We start from the raw sequence: 19,652 nt of genomic DNA, 5'->3' as shown, positions 1-19,652 counted from the left end.
AGGGCCTGCCTCGGCTCCTGCCCTGGAGCTCCCCTGCGCACCTACCAGCCTAGCAGTCCCGCCTGCATTTTGGACTTCCTTTCTTAACATCGTAGTCCTCCTGGAAGACAGGACTCTGGAGGCAAAAGCGTCTCCTTGTCCCCTGGTCTCTGTAGTAGAGGCCCCGCGGGCCCCTGAGTGCTAGCTGGCAGAACCCCACTTCTCCCTTCTCAGATTTGCTCCTTGACATTTGCCTGTGGCTGTTGCCTGGCAGTGGCAACAGCTGGGGTGGGGTGTGTACAGGAGGCCCCGTAACACTATCCCCTCCTCCTGCTCCCTCATGAAATTGGAGCTTCCCTGCCTCAGGCTGTGGGGGAGGGCTGTGGGTGGGCAGGGCGCCTGCGAGGACCACAGGGTTTTTTCTATCGGGTTTTGGCTCCCGTGGGATGGATGTGGCTTGAGGGTAGTTGGCCTGGGTGTCCCCTGAGCTTCGTTTACAAGCCAGCAACTTGGTCAGGGAAACCTGAAAGCATTCCCAGCTAATCCCCGAGCTGTGCATGTCTGTGCCCGCCTGTTCTCGCTGAGTAACAGCAGTGGCTGCACTTGTGTGAGTTAAAGGAGTGGACCGTGTAGGCACTTAAAGGGATGTGGGGCTGCAGTGCCTCCGTGATGCCCCGCCCACTTTGCTCCTGCACGTGTTCTCATCTCTGTCTGCTCCCTTTAACCACCTGAGGGGCTTTATTATCTGTTGATCTCCTTCCCTTGCTCCCCAGGTGCTGGCCTGGTTTGAGGAAGGCGAAGAGACTGTCACCGCCTTTGTTGAACCCTTTGTCATCCTCTTGATCCTCATTGCCAATGCCATCGTGGGGGTTTGGCAGGTTAGCTTTGACCCCACCCCACCCCATTCTTTCACATCCTGACACTGGACCTGAGGCCAGCCTCCCTCCCTGTCTCCTCCTCCATCACTTACCCTGGGCTTGCCTAGTATCTGGTCCTTTTGCCCAGTCCAGGAGACTTGGTATTCCCACTTTCACTTGCTGGTTGTTCAACCCTGGGCAGGTGCCTTCATCTCTCTGAGTCTCAGTTTCCTCATACATAAAATGGGACTCATAATCCTGTCCCTTGAGTTGTGGTGAAATTTAACAGGATGATGAGTGTGAAAGTACCCAGCCCTGTGTCTGGCATGTAGGAGGATTTCAGTAAATGCTCATTTGATATCCTTCTTCCTCTTGCTTTCTACCACCCTCTGCTTTTCCTATCCCCTGCTTCCTGATTTTCTTTGATTCTCCTTCTTTCTCTTCCCAAAACCCCTGTAGTAGTAGTAGCAGTGTTAGTTGCTTAGAGTTGCAAAGAGTTGTCCAACTCTTTGCGACCCTATGGACTGTAGCCTGCCAGGCTCCTCTGTCCATGGAATTCTCCAGGCAAGAATACCAGAGTGGGTAGCCATTCCCTTCTCCAGGGGATCTTCCCAACCAGGGATCAAATCCACATTGCAGGCAGATTCTTTACTGTCTGAGCCACCAGGAAAGCCCCTAAACCCCCTTACCTATTCTCAGCTATGAGTGATGGTATCCTCACTCATCATGTGAAGTTTGTCTGCTCCCGTAGGCCAGGAGCCAGGACCACATAACCTGCCTCCTTCTCTGTGATGCCCCAACTTCCCCCACGACTCTGGCCCCTGCTCCTCCATCTCTACCCCACCCCATCCTCCTTGACCAGTCCCTTCTCACTCCACCACCTTCTTTTCTCTGCTGACCCTCCTCTCCTCAACCCTATTCCCCCCAGGAGAGGAATGCAGAGAATGCCATCGAGGCTCTGAAGGAATATGAACCCGAGATGGGGAAGGTCTACCGGGCTGACCGCAAGTCAGTACAGAGGATCAAGGCTCGCGACATTGTTCCCGGAGACATCGTGGAGGTGGCTGGTGAGTGATGGGAACGAGTGGTCCAGGATGGGTTTTGAGGCCAAGAAGATGTTGGGGGTAGGGTGGGGGTGGGGGCTGCTCAGCCCCGATCCCGTGTCTAAGAGGTAGCCAGGATGGTGTCTGGTAGTCTTGGCTTCTCCTTCTCAGACTCCTCAGGGGTCACTCCAGGGCACTGTGGCCACGGCACATCCTCTCCACCAGAGTCTGAGCAGGAACAGCCAGTCCTGTCCCCGAAGCTGCAGGCAGACCCCTTGTTCCCCCTCCTCTCAGCCAGCCCTTGCGAGCGACAGGTGGAACCCAGTCCCTGCCAAGGGCCCCGTCTCCACCCCCTCCTGAGGCCTGGCTTCCCTCTCCTTCCACCCACCCGCAAGCTTGGTCAGCTTTAAATCTTGACCTCTCAGTGCCCTTGAGGCCTCTCAAAGGGGAAGGAGCGACAGTAGAAGGGAAGGGGGGGCCAGAGGCTCGAGCCCCCGACCATGTAAGGGAAACTCAGGCCCCAGCAGAGAGCACGGGACCTGGAGGAGGGGAGCTCAAGGAGGGCCCCGCCTCTCCGGTGAGGGACACTTAATGCCTGACCAGGGAGGGGTGGGGGCCGGGAGGCTAAGATTACTGGGATTCTGCCCCCTTCAGCGGTTTTTATATTTGCCCCACACCAGCCTTCCCACGTCTCCAGGCCCCTGGCATAGGGAGCCGTGTCTTTCTAGGGCCTGCTTCCCTCCACCAGACACCCAAGTCGCTACCCTGGGAAGCTTGGCGAAAGGGAGGGCGGGCGGGCTGAAGACCCCAGTGCTGCATCCCAGGGCCCATCTGCCACCGTGACACTTTGGAGTCAGCGCCATGAATGTCTATAAATATCCCTTTGGCTTGGGTGACAGGGTGTCCCGCCCAACTCCATTGCTGACCTCCTCCCTTCTCCGTCAGCTTCCTCTGGCACGGGAGGAGGAACCTTGGGAGCAGGGAAAGGAGAGCAGTCAAACCCCATCCCCAGGACAAGCCTTGGGACCAGGCAGGATGAGGCTAGGGGGCGGTTCTCTTCCTTGGAGAGGTCTCCAAGTCTGGTGGGGCATCCGCCATGTCTCTCAGGTGGTTTCTTAGGCTGACCCCCTCTTTCTGTGCCCATCCCTTGGCCTCCCCCGACTTTTCTCAGCTATCTGCTGTCTATGGCTCCCCCCTGCCCCCCCACCCTGCTGAAGCCACCACCACTGCCTTGTTCCCTGCAGATGCCCCTTCTCCCCAGCCCATCTCCCCAGCTCACTCACACTGGCTTCCTGCCTTCCCTTGATGCTCAGACCATGGCCCAACAGGCTTCTGATGTGCATCCATCCCCTCTATGTGGGCCTGGCGGGCCTGCACCCTCTGCTTCCACCGCTGCCCCCTGTCCTCCTGTATCTTCGCTTCTCACACTTCCCTCTCCTGTCTTCTTACTCCTCCTTTTGTCTGGGTTGACACTGATTTTCTCAATTCCCAATTTTTTTTTTTCCTGTTTCTTGCTACCTTCTCCAGCTGTTCCACTTTGTTCTCGTCCATGGATACATGTCTATCGGACTTACCCTAGTTTTGGGGGGTCGGGGCTGCCTCTTGTGGCATGTGGGGTCTTAGTTTCCCAACCAGGGATTGAGCCCGCAACCCCTGCCTCGGAAGCATGGAGTCTTAACCATGAGCTGCCAGGGAAGTCCCTGACTCATCCTGTTTACTCTAGTTCTTCTCATGCCTGTCCCTCCTCACCTTTCTCCCTCTCGTTTCCCTCTCTGTTCTGCTGTCTCCCATCCTCACTTTTAGAGCTTCCCTGGTGACTCAGTGGTAAAGGACCTGCCTGCCAATGCAGGAGACTCAAGAGTCGTGGCTTTGATCCCCGAGTCGGGAAGACTCTCTGGAGGAGGGCATGGCAATCCACTCTAGTATTCTTGCCTAGAGAATCCCCATGGACAGCAGAGCCTGGTGGGCTACAGTCCGTGTGGTCGCCTAATAGGGAGAGGAACATTTGGCAGGGAGACAGTGGGAGTGAGGGTTAGAGGGATAGCCTTGCTAGGATGACAGGAGCATAGCCCAGGTGACCCCCTGAGACCTGAAGGAGGAGGTGAGGTCTTCAGACAAAGATGGGGTTTTCTCCCTTCTCTGCTGACTTCATGCCCCTCTTCTCTCTCCACAGTGGGGGACAAGGTCCCGGCAGATATCCGCATCCTCACCATCAAGTCCACCACCCTCCGGGTCGACCAGTCCATCCTGACAGGTCTACTGGCCAGGGGGCTGGCGGGGGGCGGGGGTGGTTTGCATCACAGGAGGATTTGATGCGGGAGGAACTGAGAGGACAGAGAAAAGGGACCCCTGGCCATAGGGCCCCTGTCCTGGCCCCATCGTGGCAGCAATGTTTGCCCTGGTCAGCTCTGCTCACAGCCTGAGCCTGGAACATGGGGTCACAGGAGACAGTGGGATGTTTGTGCCCATCTCCAGATGGCCGATAACTCACCCCTTCCACACAGATTATGTGGGCACGGTCACCCAGAAAACCATCCTGCCTTTTCAAAAGCCCCCAAGTGAGGAAGCATAGGTTCTAGGATCAGATACAGGGTTCAGACCCACTTAAAACCTCAGCTGCTTCCGTTTCTCCCCTGGGAGAGAGGGGAGAGAGCCAGTGAGCTTGCTCTGTGGTTCAAGGAGGCCAGCTGGGCTGGCTCAGGGTGATTGCCTGAGCTCCTGCCCTTCCGGTGAGGGAGAAAAGGTCCCCAAGGTGGGGGCCTCTCCCTTCCACGAAAGCGCTCTCCAATTGAGAGCGCACTTCCACGTACATCCGCTTATTAGATTTTCACCAAGACTGTGTTCTGAAATGTACACGTCATTGTCCCTGTTTCACAGAAGAGCAAACCGAGGTTAAGTCATCCAAAGCCATGCAGCTTGTGAGTAGTCAGGCAGGGATTGGGGTCAAGGCCTTTTTTCTCTAAGGGCAATGAGTTTCCCATCTGCCTCCAGGGGCTTCTTTTCAGAGTCCAGACTTCCTCCAGGATTGTTGCTTGGTCCTTCCTAGGCTGAGAAGAGAGAGAGTTAGGGGCGGGAAGTCTGAGAGGACATGACGTCATCTGAAAACCCCTCCGGCCCTTCTCCGCAGGCGAGTCTGTCTCTGTCATCAAGCACACAGAACCTGTTCCCGACCCCCGAGCTGTCAACCAGGATAAGAAGAACATGCTTTTCTCGGTGAGCCCTTCAGGGCCAGCTGTCCTGTGCTCTAGCCAGGGGGCCCTGGTCTGGGAGAGATGTGACGGCAAGGGAAGAGATGAGGCCCACAGCTGAGGGGGTGAGCTGCAGCACGAGGGGCGTTGTCCGACTCCCTGCCTCTTCTTTCCCTTCCCAGGGCACCAACATCGCAGCCGGCAAGGCCATCGGCATTGTGGCCACCACAGGTGTCAACACCGAGATTGGGAAGATCCGTGACCAAATGGCTGCCACAGAGCAGGACAAGACCCCTCTGCAGCAAAAGCTGGATGAGTTTGGGGAGCAGCTCTCCAAGGTCATCTCCCTCATCTGCGTGGCCGTCTGGCTCATCAACATCGGCCACTTCAACGACCCCGTACATGGGGGCTCCTGGATCCGTGGTGCCATCTACTACTTTAAGATCGCCGTGGCCCTGGCTGTAGCTGCCATCCCCGAGGGTAGGGCGACATCTCTGTCTCCTCCCGTTTGCTCCTCTCATCTGCAAAGACCTTTCATCCGAATAAGATAACATTTACCAGTCCCAAGGATTAGGACCCGATATCTTTGGGGGCTGCTCTTCAGCCAGGTGGCACAGCTGTTAAAAGAATCTCTCTGCCAGTGGAGGAGACGTGATGAGACGTGGGTTCAATCTCTGGGTCAGGAAGATCCCCCTGGAGAAAGAAATGGCAACCTGCTCCAATATTCTTGCCTGGGAAATTGCATGGACAGAGGCCTGGTGGGCTTCACAGTCCACAGGGTCCCAAAGAGTTGTATACGACTGAGCACGCGTGCATGCACACACACATGCGCACGCATGCACACACGCACACACACATGCACGGGTCTCCCTCTGTCCCCCAGTTTAGTTCCCTCACCCCCTCTTTTACCCCACAGGCCTTCCTGCAGTCATCACCACCTGCCTGGCCTTGGGCACCCGCAGGATGGCAAAGAAGAACGCGATCGTGAGGAGCCTGCCCTCCGTGGAGACTCTGGGCTGCACCTCTGTCATCTGTTCCGACAAGACGGGCACCCTCACCACCAACCAGATGTCTGTCTGCAAGGTCAGGGCAGGGTGGCAACTTCCACTCAGATGGGAGGTGAAATGGTGTGGTGACTCCTTCATCACGGGCCTGAGAAAGAAATGCTCAGAGGGCACAGGGCGCCATCCTGCCAGCTATGAGAGGGAGCGGAGAAGCCCATGTGTCCTGGGCAGACAGCTCTCTTGGCCCCCATCCATGTGCCAGACACTGCCGTGTGTTATCTCTAATCCCCCACAGCTGCCCCAGCAGGGGAGGGTTTTGTTACCTAGTTTTCCAGAGGAGGAAACTGAGGCTCTGGGAAATTCCATGCACAGTTAATAAGGAGCAGAACTGAGTTTCAGACCCAAGTCTATCTGGCCCTGGAGTACCTGCCTGTGCACCAGACTACCCTCCAGAGTGGTCCTGTGTGATGGGGCAGAAGGAACCTGGTCACATGAATCCCAAATGGCATTTCCTAAACCAGGGCCCTTGATCTTGGGCCTTGGACCCTTTAGCCATCTGGACCTCTACATTTAATATTTTCAGTGTATAAAATAAAACACACAAGATCCTGTTTTTAAAATACACTGGATTGGGAACTCCTGCCGGTCCGATGGTCAGGGCTTGATGCTTTCGCTGCCATGGCCCAGCTTCCATCCCTGGTCGGGCAGCTAAGATCCTGTCAAGCCAGGCAGCGCAGGCAAAAACAGAAATAAAATGCACTGGATTACAGAGGAAACCACTGATTGAAACACAGCAATCAAAATATTTTAAATCGTGATTTGATAACACATATGCTTCTTTAATAATGTATTAAGTAGCAAGTCCAGCAGTAGTTCTCATAAGCGCCGTAACGCTGAGGCAGGGATGAGTATAAATGCTATTTTGAGAGCCCTGAAACAATGCAACGTGATAGGAGAGTGTTTATGATTTTATTGGTGGCCAAGTCACAGGTTTTGCTAATGCTAACGTGGTGCATTGCCCACATTCATAACTGGACGGAAATGCTAAATATCAGAGAAAAAATGGAACGTAATTTTAATTTTTTTATTCATTTTTAATTGAAGGATAATTGCTTTAACAGTATTGTGTTGGTTTCTGCCAAATATTAACATGAATCAGCCATAGGTATATCTGGAAAAGATGTTAGTTTTGTTTTGCCATCAAAGTTCACAGATCCCTTGGTCTGTGGGGTCATCCATGGACCCGAGGCAAAAAACCCCTGACCTAAACACAATTCTCTAGACTAGCATGTCTGTGAAATAGAAATTACTGTCCTAAGAATCAAGGCCTCTCAGACCAGGCACAGAAAGGCTGTACTATAGGCCTGCTGGCATTTGAAAGCCTCGGAGAAGGCTGACCATAGAGAGGGTGGATTTCCCTCTATTTAACCCAGATTTTCCCAGACTTTGCTGGCCGCAGAACCACTTTATCTTGGAACGTGTCTTAAGCCCCATCCCTTCCACACTTGCTCTGGTTCAGGGTGGGCTTCTCGCCTCTGTGCTGCGTGACCTACATTCCCTCCAAAGCACAGGCATCAAAGCCAGGCCACTGGGCTCCTGTCATGTTTCATAAAAATGAACTCATTGCCCCCATTTGAAAAGTTAAGAGATTTCATAGAAAAATAACCTGAGTTTCTAGTTCTTCCTGCAAAACTGGAAGATCTCGCTGCAAGAGGCTGGAGCTGTAGATGGGTCACGTGCTGACACGTGGACCGGTGGCTGCAGTCCCCAGAACATCTTGTGATGCACCTCTTATTTTACCAATTGATCTGGAGGGACCTTCAGTGTGACCGGCAATAACCTTAAAAAAATAATAATTTTATTTATTTATTGGCTGTGCTGGGTCTCTAGTTGTGCGAACTTTTCCCTTGTTGTGGTGAGCAGGGTCTACTCACTCGTTGCAGTGTGCAGGCTTCTCCTTGTGGTGGCTTCTCTTGTTGCTGAGCTTGGGCTCCATGGCATGTGGGCTCAGCAGCTGTGGCTCCCAGGCTCTAGAACACAGCTCGACAGTAGTGGCACACGGGCTTGGTTGCTCCGTAGCATGTGGGATCTTCCTGGATCAGGGATCGAACCTGTGTCTCCTGCATTAGCAGGCGGCTTCTTTACCACTGAGCCACCAGGAAAGCCGTGCAATAATTTAAAATATATATATATATTCATTTTTATTTATTTGTCTGTGTGGGGTCTTAGTCATGGCACCTGGGACCTTTGATCTTCACTGCAGCATGTGGGCTGTCAGTGGCAGCACGTGGGATCTAGTTCCCTGACCAGGGAGCCAGTCCAGGCCCCTGCATTGCGAGTGTGGAGTCCTAACCACTGGACCACCAGGGAAGTCCCGTAACTTATAAGGCCATGGACACAGAATAAGAAAAATGATTTGCAAGGGAGTGGTGGGAAAGGGGAGGATGCAGGAAGGAAAAAGGAAGAATGAGTGGGGGGATGGTGAGGGGAAGTTGGGTAAGTGTGTGCAGCTGGCCGGACAGGGATGCTCGTGGCCCGGCCCTCGCCTCAGTGCAGACTGCCTTTGGACACAAGGAGAGTTAGCCATGTGTGCGCACCCGCTTCTCTGCAGATGTTCATCATCGACAGGGTAGATGGGGACCTCTGCCTGCTGAACGAGTTCTCTATCACTGGCTCCACTTACGCTCCTGAAGGAGAGGTGTAAGTCCCCCCAAAGGTCGTCTTCTGTTTCCCTGTGCCCCTTCCCCACCACACACACAAACACACAGACACACACACACCTCCTCTCTCCCCCAGGGCCTTCCCTCTAGTTTTGTCTTCCTGTTTCTCTCCTGTTCTTCCCTGGCCTCGTTCTCTCTCCCACCACCGCGCATCACCACGTTGGTGCCACCTCCCCCGTCCCTCACTGCTTTCCCCATGCTCTCTCTGCATCTCATTCCCCGTCTTCTCTACCTGTCTCTTCCCCTTCCTTCCTCCCTGCCCCGCCGCCAGCCTGAAGAATGATAAGCCAGTCCGCTCAGGGCAGTATGACGGGCTGGTGGAGCTGGCCACCATCTGTGCCCTCTGCAATGACTCCTCCTTGGACTTCAATGAGGTAACCTCTCCTCTCCTGAAGCGGCCCCTCCTTCCCCCTCGAGCTGGCTGCGTCCAGGCCTCCCCGACAGGCCGCAAAGAAGGGGTCTGGGGGACGGGGTCCCTCGTACCAAGCCTCTCCTGGGTGCAAGGGGAAGAGAGTAGTTTGCTCCCTTCCTGTTCTAGGTGGAAGGTGGGAGCAAGGGACCAGGAGCCCAGGGCACCTACTTCCTCTTCCTTCTCTGCCCTCTCAGGCCAAAGGTGTTTATGAGAAGGTGGGAGAGGCCACCGAGACAGCCCTCACCACCCTGGTGGAGAAGATGAATGTATTCAACACTGAAGTGAGAAACCTCTCGAAGGTAGAGAGGGCCAACGCCTGCAACTCGGTGAGTCTGGGCGCTCCCTCCCAGTTGTCTCCACCCTGTACAGGCCAGGACCGAAGGAACCTCAGGAGATGGGGCCCCGCAGGGCCTTGTGCTGGGAGCCGGCTCAAACAAGCAGCCGGCCTGACCGCAGCTTTCCTTGGCGAGGCTGACTTGGGGTGGGGCCTCCTGACCCTCACTTACACCGCTCTTCTGGTGCCCAGTTGGAACATCCCTGGATGCACTGACAGTCACCTTCTCCATCATGTTCCTAGTGGAAAGGGACTGAGCTGGTCCCAGAAACCATGAGTGACCCATCCTGGGACAGCCCAATGTCAACTGCTACCCACTGCCTCTAGGAACACACTCATTTTTTAAATCAGATCTCAAGACTTGATTTGCAGCTTCCTTGTGGCTCAGATGGTAAAGAATCTGCCTGCAGTGTGGGAGACCCCGGGTTCAATTCCTGGGTCATAAAGATCCCCTGGAGAAGGGAATGGCTACCCACTCCAGTATTCTGCCCTGGAGAATTCCATGAACAGAGGAGCCTGGTGGGCTACAGTCATGGGGGCGGGCTACAGTCCATGGGGCCGCAAAGAGTCAGACACAACTGAGTGACTAACACGTTCAAGACCTGACTTAGGATTTGAGAAATATGACCACCTCATATGTTCTGCTTCCCTGATACACAAGTCAAAATCTGAGATTATTACTCTAAGTTCCCACTGTTAATATTTACTGAATGTCTATATTGATTTCCTCAGGGTTGTCTTATATTTCCCACACTGCCCATTCTTTTTTTTTGTTTTTGGTAAAGGCAAGATGCTTATTGGTGTTTTAATATAACAAAAATATTGAAAGCCACCTAAGTGGCTTCAATCATTAAAAAAATTTACAAATGATAATATGAACATCAACATATTTTTAATCTTATTTACTGTTGCTATTATTGTTTTGTGGAGAAACTTTCAGACTGCATTTGGCACATTCATTTTATGAGGTGCTTAGTACTGCATGCCAGGCACCAGCTCACCACTGTCTAACAACACACAGACCCACACATGTGGTTGCTTACATTTAAAATATTAAATAAAGTAAAAACTCAGTTCTTCAGTTGCACTAACCACATATCCTGGACTCAGTAGCCACTGTTCAGTTGCGCTGCATTCAACCACCTCGATTATTAAACATACCCATCATTCTGGAAGGCTCTACGGACAGTGCTGCACTACATCATCTTGTTTCTATTGTGCTTTCAGTTGGACAATAAGACTGTAGCACCACTAGCCTTGGAATTCTCTCCATTTCTGCTGTAGGTAGCAGACTCAGCTTTATCTCAGACTCAGCTTGCGGTCTGCTCTGACCTCCAGATCTTTTCTGGCTATGCTTTTAGGGGTCTGGGACCCTTCTAGCACAGCATCATCGCTCTTTCCCCATCCGTCTCAAGCCTGGCCTCTCCCTCCCTGTCTCCTCTCTCCCAGGTAATCCGCCAGCTAATGAAGAAGGAATTCACCCTGGAGTTCTCCCGGGACCGAAAGTCCATGTCTGTCTATTGCTCTCCAGCGAAATCCCGGGCTGCTGTGGGCAATAAGATGTTTGTCAAGGTCAGGAATTTCTGAGTGTGCCTTGGCCCCCCTTCTTCCTAATCCTGAGCTCTTCTCTTTGCCCGTGCCACTCACCATGTGCTGGAAAGAACAGCCATCTCTGAGTGTTGTTCTGCTCCACTAGGGTGCCCCCGAGGGGGTCATCGATCGCTGTAACTACGTGCGAGTTGGCACCACCCGGGTGCCCATGACAGGGCCGGTGAAGGAGAAGATTTTGTCGGTGATCAAGGAGTGGGGTACTGGCCGGGACACCCTGCGCTGCCTGGCCCTGGCCACCCGGGACACCCCCCCCAAGCGAGAGGAGATGGTCCTGGATGACTCTACCAAGTTCATGGAGTACGAGGTGAGTCACCTGCCTCACCCTCTGCCACCCGTCATGTCCTACCTCGTCACGGGGCCTGGAGTCACAGGACGTCAGAGTTTGAAAGGAGTCTTCCAGTCCAGGCCACTTGGCCTGTGGTCCATGGACTCATCTGATATGAGGATGAGGCACTTGTTCCAGAACAGAAGCCAGCTGGGTCACTGAGCACACTTGGGTTCAGCTGACGTGTTTCCACAGTGAGGTTTTGTGGGGGTTTTTTTTGGGTCTTTATTGAATTTGTTGTGATATTACTTCTGTTTTATGTTTTGGGATTTTTTGGGCCCCGAGGCATGTGGGATTTAGCTCCCTGACCAGGGGAGCTTTCGGTCCCGCACCCCTTGCATTGGAAGGCAAAGTCTTAGCCACTGGAGTGCCAGGGAAGTCCCACAGTGAGGTTTCCTTAAGAGGTGCATCGACCTGTATCCTGGCACCGGCTCTTTATCTCGTAGTGGACCTTCTCTGAGTAGCACAGAAGTCCACTCCATTTTACAGAGAGAACAGTGTGGCCTGGCAGGTAACACTCAAAGCTGGAGACCAAGCAAGTGGCCCAGCTGAAAGCAGAAAGCAGTTCCCTCACTTCCAGGTCGAGTTCTATGAAAGACAGGATCTGCCACCTATGATGGGCCTGGCATCACCAGGCCCACAGCCCCTCATGGGAACAAGGAATGTTTCCTGCCCCTGAGCTTAGAGGCCTGGCTGAAGTTTGAGCACCAGGCGCAGACACAGCTCTCCCTCCCACCCCCGCCAAGCCTCGTCCCCTGAGCCCGTCACTCTGCTCTGTCCCACTAGACGGACTTGACATTCGTTGGCGTAGTGGGCATGCTGGACCCACCCCGCAAGGAGGTCATGGGCTCCATCCAACTATGCCGAGACGCCGGAATCCGAGTAATCATGATCACTGGGGACAACAAGGGCACGGCTATTGCCATCTGCCGACGGATTGGCATCTTCGGGGAGAACGACGATGTGGCCGACCGGGCCTACACTGGCCGGGAGTTCGATGACCTGCCCCTGGCCGAGCAGCGGGAGGCCTGCCGACGCGCCTGCTGCTTCGCTCGTGTGGAGCCCTCCCACAAGTCAAAGATCGTGGAGTATCTGCAGTCCTACGATGAGATCACGGCGATGGTGCGGGGACCAGGGCACGTGGGGTCTGCTCAGTGTCTGTTGAGATGTCGGTCTTGGGAAGCTGGGGGCCCAGGGAGGACATGGCTGAGTGGGCCCCCTGCTGAGATGTGCAGAGAGGAGGAATTCGGACCCAGATGGAAGTGTCAGGAGAGTACAAGGAAGGGGCCGGCTCCCACCTTCTCTCTCTCCCTGCAGACAGGTGATGGCGTCAATGACGCCCCTGCGCTGAAGAAGGCAGAGATCGGCATTGCCATGGGATCCGGCACTGCTGTGGCCAAGACGGCCTCTGAGATGGTGCTGGCCGACGACAACTTCTCCACCATTGTGGCTGCCGTGGAGGAGGGCCGCGCCATCTACAACAACATGAAGCAGTTTATCCGCTACCTCATCTCCTCCAACGTGGGCGAGGTGGTCTGGTGAGCAGCGGGAAGGGCTATCAGCAGGGAACCTGTGGCTGGTGTGGGAGACGGGGCGACCACAGGCCTGGGAGGCAGGACAGACCTGTGACCGCCTGCTTCTGGCAGCATCTTCCTGACAGCCGCCCTGGGGCTTCCTGAGGCCCTGATCCCTGTGCAGCTGCTGTGGGTGAACCTGGTGACTGATGGGCTCCCAGCCACAGCCCTGGGCTTCAACCCCCCAGACCTGGACATCATGGACCGACCCCCCCGGACCCCCAAGGAGCCCCTCATCAGTGGCTGGCTCTTCTTCCGCTACATGGCAATTGGGGGTGAGCAAGACGGAATGTCGAGCTTCTTGCCCACCCTCAGCTTCCCCACGGCAGCCACCCTGGCTGGTGGGCCCTCTGCCTGCACCACTGTTCATGGCCACCAGGCCCTCTCAAGCCCTCCTATCTTCCCAGCCCTGACGCCCCACCCCCCAACTCCCATCTCTCCACCACAGGCTATGTGGGTGCAGCCACCGTGGGAGCAGCAGCCTGGTGGTTCCTGTATGCTGAGGATGGGCCTCACGTCACCTACAGCCAGCTGGTAGGGCAGGACTGAGGCGGGAGGAGGGGCAGTGAAGGAGGGTGGTGTGGAGGCTTCTGGGGGATCCCAGCTTCTCCCCTCGCCCTCGGCAGACTCACTTCATGAAGTGCTCGGAGCACAACCCTGACTTCGAGGGTGTGGACTGTGAGGTCTTCGAGGCCCCCGAGCCCATGACAATGGCCTTGTCTGTGCTGGTCACCATCGAGATGTGCAACGCTCTCAACAGGTGGGCCCCCACCCCCTCCCCCTGCCTGTCTGGAGGCCACCGCCTTTGTCCTCCGGCCCTCCTGCTCATCACTTCTCTCCCCCGTGCGCCCCCCACCCTGGTTCTGCCCGCCGCCCGCTTGCAGCCTGTCTGAGAATCAGTCCCTCATGCGGATGCCACCCTGGGTGAACATCTGGCTGGTGGGCTCCATCTGCCTCTCCATGTCCCTCCACTTCCTCATCCTCTACGTGGACCCTCTGCCGGTGAGCCTTCTTCTGGCCAGGGGCCACCTGCCCCCTCACCCACGGGGGCCTCTTCAGGGATGCAGAGGGAGGGATAGTCAGGCTGGGGCAGTGGCAGCTCTGCGGGCTCCTTCTCACTGCCTTTCCCGCCTCCCCCCAAGATGATCTTCAAGCTCCAAGCCCTGGACCTGTACCATTGGCTCATGGTCCTCAAGATCTCGTTACCAGTCATTGGGATCGACGAAATCCTCAAGTTCGTTGCTCGGAACTACCTGGAGGGTAAGAGGCTCCCCGCCTCAGAGCCCCATCTGCCCACCCCAAGCCCCGGCACAGCCCCCTCCCTCCGCGCTGCAAGGGCGCCTGCCCCCCTCTCCTTCCTTTTCAGGTGGGTGAGTTCCCGGGGTCCGCCAGCCCGTGCCCTTCGTCAAGCGGCCCACCCGGCCCCTTCCCTCCTTTCCCGCGGCTCGCCCCTCTGAGCCCCATGCAGACATGGTCTCCTAGGCACCCTCACAACCTCCCCAGCCCTCTTGGCCCCTGTGCCTGCCTCCCTCCCTGGATAACGGTGTCTCTCTGTCCTCTCTGGCCATAGGATAACCCGTTTCCCCCTCCTCCATCTCTTTGAACCGTGTCACAGGTATCACCCCTCTTCCTGCCCTCGCCCCAGCTGCTGTGCCCCTTGCCCGCCCCTCTCCCTTCAGGTGGCGCCGAGGTCACTTATCCTCGCAGCTCCACCTGGAGCCACTGCCGCCACCGCCACCGCCGCGCTTCCTAGTGGGGCCGGGTGTCTGGCACCACTGTCTGCTGGGCTGCGCTGCGTTGCGCTGGCTGGGCGCTGAGCTGTCTGCCGCTGGGGCTGCAGTGGTTGGGAGGAGGGGGGCTGGGGACACAGGTGAGTTGGGGAGGTTGCGGTGGGGGGGGCCCTCCAGGTGAGTGTGCAGGGAGCTGGGAGGGACTGTTCTCGGGTCCTGCTCCACCCCCACCCCCACTAAGATGAGAAAGTCTCATCCTTCCCTTTCCCCTTCCAGATCCAGAAGATGAAAGAAGGAAGCAACCAGGCCTTTTGCCCTCCCTCCCCACCCCATAGTGACGCATCTTCGGCCAGAGCTGTGGCACAGGCCTCCCACCCCCCACAATGTTCCCTATTCCTCCCGCCCCGACATTCTTGTTTATAAACACAATGTCCCCTTCATTTCTCCTTCCCCCTCAGCAACCTGTCCCCCTTTTGCCTTGTGAAACTTCCCCTCCCCAACCCTGTGGGGCTCGCAGGGACAAGGCGACTGATTGAGCTGAGCTGCTTATTTATTGAAAATAAATGACAGAAAAATCTGGCCTTGTCTCCATGCACACATCTTGGGGCCTGGCTCGGGCCCCTGGGGACAAGCATCTTAGTGTCAACGCAGTCTGGGAAGCAGCCACCTGCCCAGGACGCGGGTGTGGAGGGGCCTGGGGACGCACCCCAAGGCTCCCGGCCACCACTCGCAGCTGTCCCTGGGGGAAGGGGACGTGAGGTGACAGGTGTGGCTGTTAGTCTGGGTGGCAGCGAGCGCAGGAGGGTTGGAACCCAGGAGGCATCATGGCAGCCAGAAAGCCACAGGGCCGAGCTGGCTCACGGAGGGGCTTGGGACCCTCGCACGGGTGTCATCTTTGGAAGCAGAAGGCCCAGCCGCCCTTAGGAGGAGCGCTGCAGGGGACAGGGCAGCAGTGGCCCCATCACCTCAACCCCGGCCTTGGAGAGGGTGACGACTCCATCCTGAGACCACCCGCCTCAAGCCTCGGCCTCACAGTTCAGGAGTGAAGGGAGGTCTCCTCCAGGGTGGGTGGGCGCCGGCCCCTCAGGTGTCCTTGATGTCCCTGACATCCCGAAGGGGCGCCTCGTCTATGATGCTGCGCACCTGCTCCAGGCTCCCTGCCTGGCGGATCCGTTCCAGGCGCACCTGTGGGGGCCGGCAAGGGAGGCAGAGGGCCCTTGGTGGGAAAATGCAGCCTCCACCCCGCCGGCCAGCCGTTCCCCAGCCACAAGAAGCAAGGGCTCAGAACTCCTCCTCCCCCAACCCACAGTGAAACTGGCTTCAAGGGAAGAAGTAGGTCCTCAGACAGCAGGCCAAGGAGGGGCGGGCAGGGGCAGGCGGGACTGACGAGATGAGCATGCGGCATGCCCACAAGCCAGGCCCTGGGCGATGGGCTTCGAGTGACTAAGAAACACGGACACACGAGATCGTCAGTGTTTTTTGAGCAACAGCTCAGAGGAAAAGACCATGCCAGCCCCAGGGGGATGAAGAAGACTCCTCTTGCCGGGGGCCTGTCCTTGCAAGACCTAGGACAAGTCGCCGGGAGTCATGCCAGCCGGGTGGGGAAGGGACACGCCGTACCTGCAGGGCCTGGGACAGTCGTACAAAATCCCGCTGCACCTGCTCACTGGTCTCCAGCTCCGCCTGCAGCCGCAGCATCTTTGCCCGCTGCTCCGAGAGCAGGTCTGTGAGCTGGGCCTGGGGGCACAGGACATAGAGCTCGGGTCCTGCATGGGATGTCTGGACAGGGTTACCCCTTTAGTACAACCCCGATCCTGACCTCTTCTGTGCGGCCCGAGCCCTGTGACGGCCTGAGGACCTCCTGCCGCTTGGCCTGAGGGAGACAGAAAGGGCAGCAAGGACTGGTGAGGGTCTTGTCCACGCTGCCAGCCTCCCCCGTCACCCTGGCCTGGCCCAGGTCCTGCCTCACCTTGCTCTGTTCCTCCTGGACGCGCTCCATCTCCATCCTCAAGCTGCACAGGGAGGCTGGGGAGTCAGGCAGGGCCAAGACGTCAGGCCCAGACCCTTGCTCCTTCCCCTCCCAGCCTGGCAGCGGGGACAGGCTCCCGCCCATACTCACCCTCTAACACCTCTGTGCGGGAAGGAAAGAAAGACAGGTCAAGGCTCATCCTTCTTGCCCTGCACCCTCTCACCCCTCCCAAAGCCCAGGGCTGCGGGGGGGGGGTCCTCATGGGAGCTGGCCTCCTGGGGAGGGAGTGGGGGTGGCTGGCACCCTCTCTCTCACCTGTCTCCTCCCGCTGCACCCTCAGCTGCCCCTCCAGGCTGGCCCTCGCCGCTGTCTCCTCGTCCAGCGCCTCCCGCAGAGTCACGATCTCGATCCGCAGCCTCTCAGCCTCATGCTCCTGGGCCTGCTGGCGGGCCCGCGCCTCCTGCTTCGTGCGGCGCACCAGCTGCTGCAGCTCCTGGGAGGAAGCAAGTCACCGGCTGGTTTCAGGGTGGTGTGTGGGGGGGAGGGGAGGAGGGGCAGAGGCCCTGGGGGCCAGGGACTCAAGGGGGATGGTGAGGAGGGTGGACACACACACCCTTGGATGGCTGCTTCCTGCAGCACAAGCCCAGGGAGGAGGACCCTCAGGACCACTCCCAAGTGCAAGTTGAGTGCAAGTCCCAGATTACTCAGAGCAAGATTTGGAGCTCTTGTAATGCTCAAAAACTAAAGTTATGAGCACTCCACAGTTTAGGCAGACGTGTGTATGTGTTGGGTTGGCCGAAACATTCATTCGGGTTTTTCTGGGTGCTGTTATGGAAAAACCGGAACGACTCTTTAGGCCAACCCAATAATAAAAATGACACCAAAGAAGGGCAAAGGAATGATAAAGCTGGGGACGGCAGAAGCAGAGCCAAGGAATGTAGGGCAGGGTCGCACGTAAGATGTCAGTCATGGTTCTCAGGGTGGGAAGGGTTCCAGGTGATGTTCATATTCTTAATAAAGTCAATTGACGGATGGAGGCCATGCACGGATCAATGATGATAGCTTTCAACAAACCAAAGATTCTGATGAATTCAATTTGGTGGACCTCCTGTCACTTAAAAATAAGTCAGGGACTTCCCTGGTGGTCCAAGGCTTCAGAAGTGGTGCTTCCACTGCAGGAGGTGCAGGTTCAATCTCTGGGTGGGGAATTAAGATCCTGCACGCTGTGCGCTGGGCTTCCCAGGTGGCACTAGTGGTAAAGAACTCTCCTGCCAGTGCAGGAGACCTAAGAGACATCAGTTTGATCCCTGAGACATGAAGATCCCTTGGAGGAGAGCATGGCAACCCATTCCAGTATTCTTGCCTGCAGAATCCCGTGGACAGAGGGGCCTACTGGGTTACAGCCCATAGGGTCCTAAAGAGCTGGACGTGACTGAAGTGACAGCACACAGGCTTGCTCTATGCGGCCAAAAGAATTGATAAAGTAAAAATAACAAGCCAAATGACTGCTTCCTTTGTGTCAAAGTGAAAGTGTTAGTCACTCAGTCGTGTCCTACCCTTTGTGACGCCATGGACTGTAGCCTGCCTGCATTATGGGCAGATTCTTTACCTTCTGAGCCACCACAGAAGCCCCTCTTCATGTCAAGCGCTCTGTTAACTCATTTTCTCTCCGTGCCAATGCTGGGAAGGGTTGTGGCCCCATTTTGCAGAGGAGGAAACTGAGTCTTAGCAAAGCTGCATGAGTTGACCACGGTGATGCAGCTGAATCAGCAGCCTGGGCCTGTCCCTGAGTCCTGTGGCCCCAGGCCAGTGCTTCGCTGCACGTGGAGAGGAAGGGCGCACACCCCCCTTACCGGCAGCGAGCTGGGCAGCGACTCCTCCCAGCCCTCATCCTGCTCCAGGACCCGGGGGGCTGAGGATGGTGGCTGCTCAGCGCGGAGCCCTTGGTTCTCCTCCGTCAGGCGCTTTACCTCGTGGCTCAGGCACTTGTGGGAGTTGGCCAGCTCTGCCTGGGGGTGGAGAGTTTAGGATGAGGCGATGAGGGGATTGGCGTCTCCTGTGAGGCCAGACCCTGAGCCCTCCTCCCAGACACTGGAAGGAGAACCAGGAAGCCCACGCCCTCCTTCTCAGCTGAGAAAGGAAGAAACACCCTTCAGTAAGCATCTTTGGCTCCCAAGCTCATTATTTATTTTTTTTCCCTTGTTTGCTTGAGGGATCTTAGTTGCCCAAGCATGTCAAGCTCTTTCTACAGCCTCCTCGATGATTTTGAGGTCACACAGTGGCAGCCACAGGCCACATCGGTTGTTTTATGTGGTCCCTGGATATTCATTCAAGGACTGATGATGAAGCTGAAGCTTCAATACTTTGGCCACCTGATGCAAAGAGCTGACTCATTAGAAAAGACCCTGATGCTAGGAAAGATTGAAGGCAGGAGGAGAAGGGGATGACAGAGGACAAAATGGTTGGATGGCATCACCGACTCGATGGATGTGAGTTTGAGCAAACTCCAGGAGACAAAGAAGGACAGGGAAGCCTGGCATGCTGCAGTCCATGGGGTCGCAAAGAGTCAGACATGACTGAACGTCTAAACAACAACTTTAAAACCTGGGAGACTACAAACAAATATCTGGATCTGGCTTCTCTTGACAAATGAGAAAACCAGGCAGCATGAAGCCTGAATTCCCATGTGCCGCGGTCAGCAGAGTCGAGGGGCATGAAGCCCCCTTTACAGGGTCTCTGTTTGCCTGCTGCTCCTTCTGGCCATACACCAGACCTTGTTCAATCATTTGCCTCTCTTGTCTCGAGAAGCATCCGATTTTGCAATCTCTGCTTTTCATCCTCATGACTCTGCAAGCTAGGACCCATTATTGCAATTTCACCACATCAAGGCTGCGGCTCTGGGCTTG

At 56.1% G+C, this 19,652-nt stretch overlaps 2 protein-coding genes across 9 annotated transcripts in view; one reads left to right on the top strand and one right to left on the bottom strand.

Moving 5' to 3' along the window:
• ATP2A1 (ATPase sarcoplasmic/endoplasmic reticulum Ca2+ transporting 1) overlaps positions 1 to 15,356 on the top strand; it is a 17,102-nt gene extending 1,746 nt beyond the window's left edge. Inside the window, exons 4-23 of one of the 2 annotated variants that reach the window (XM_069569857.1) lie at positions 753 to 857; positions 1,765 to 1,903; positions 4,053 to 4,133; positions 5,007 to 5,092; positions 5,250 to 5,547; positions 5,984 to 6,150; positions 8,683 to 8,771; positions 9,063 to 9,165; positions 9,398 to 9,529; positions 10,987 to 11,109; positions 11,234 to 11,452; positions 12,260 to 12,595; positions 12,791 to 13,011; positions 13,120 to 13,322; positions 13,496 to 13,581; positions 13,674 to 13,807; positions 13,932 to 14,049; positions 14,190 to 14,307; positions 14,618 to 14,662; positions 15,054 to 15,356. In XM_069569857.1, coding sequence (XP_069425958.1) covers positions 753 to 857; positions 1,765 to 1,903; positions 4,053 to 4,133; positions 5,007 to 5,092; positions 5,250 to 5,547; positions 5,984 to 6,150; positions 8,683 to 8,771; positions 9,063 to 9,165; positions 9,398 to 9,529; positions 10,987 to 11,109; positions 11,234 to 11,452; positions 12,260 to 12,595; positions 12,791 to 13,011; positions 13,120 to 13,322; positions 13,496 to 13,581; positions 13,674 to 13,807; positions 13,932 to 14,049; positions 14,190 to 14,307; positions 14,618 to 14,622 — 2,763 coding nt within the window. In that variant the 3' untranslated portion in view covers positions 14,623 to 14,662; positions 15,054 to 15,356. The remainder of the gene's footprint in view (positions 1 to 752; positions 858 to 1,764; positions 1,904 to 4,052; positions 4,134 to 5,006; positions 5,093 to 5,249; positions 5,548 to 5,983; positions 6,151 to 8,682; positions 8,772 to 9,062; positions 9,166 to 9,397; positions 9,530 to 10,986; positions 11,110 to 11,233; positions 11,453 to 12,259; positions 12,596 to 12,790; positions 13,012 to 13,119; positions 13,323 to 13,495; positions 13,582 to 13,673; positions 13,808 to 13,931; positions 14,050 to 14,189; positions 14,308 to 14,617; positions 14,663 to 15,053) is intronic. The other variant, XM_069569856.1, reaches the window with a different exon arrangement.
• Positions 15,310 to 19,652, bottom strand: part of RABEP2 (rabaptin, RAB GTPase binding effector protein 2) — a 16,553-nt gene continuing 12,210 nt past the window's right edge. For 3 of the 7 annotated variants that reach the window (XM_069569866.1, XM_069569864.1, XM_069569865.1), the window contains 6 exons: positions 18,600 to 18,755; positions 17,050 to 17,239; positions 16,747 to 16,802; positions 16,597 to 16,650; positions 16,398 to 16,514; positions 15,310 to 15,962 (listed from right to left, as the gene is read on the bottom strand). In XM_069569866.1, coding sequence (XP_069425967.1) covers positions 15,861 to 15,962; positions 16,398 to 16,514; positions 16,597 to 16,650; positions 16,747 to 16,802; positions 17,050 to 17,239; positions 18,600 to 18,755 — 675 coding nt within the window. In that variant the 3' untranslated portion in view covers positions 15,310 to 15,860. Of the gene's footprint in view, positions 15,963 to 16,397; positions 16,515 to 16,596; positions 16,651 to 16,746; positions 16,803 to 16,896; positions 16,909 to 17,049; positions 17,240 to 18,599; positions 18,756 to 19,652 lie in introns of those variants that run through there. The other 4 variants (XR_011252621.1, XR_011252620.1, XM_069569868.1 and 1 more) reach the window with 3 other exon arrangements.

The sequence above is a fragment of the Ovis canadensis genome, chromosome 24, assembly GCF_042477335.2.
Source record: "Ovis canadensis isolate MfBH-ARS-UI-01 breed Bighorn chromosome 24, ARS-UI_OviCan_v2, whole genome shotgun sequence".
Classification (NCBI taxonomy): Eukaryota; Metazoa; Chordata; class Mammalia; order Artiodactyla; family Bovidae; genus Ovis; species Ovis canadensis.
Note: the sequence above shows the minus strand (reverse complement) of the source record. Positions and strands in the feature narration are given on the sequence as shown.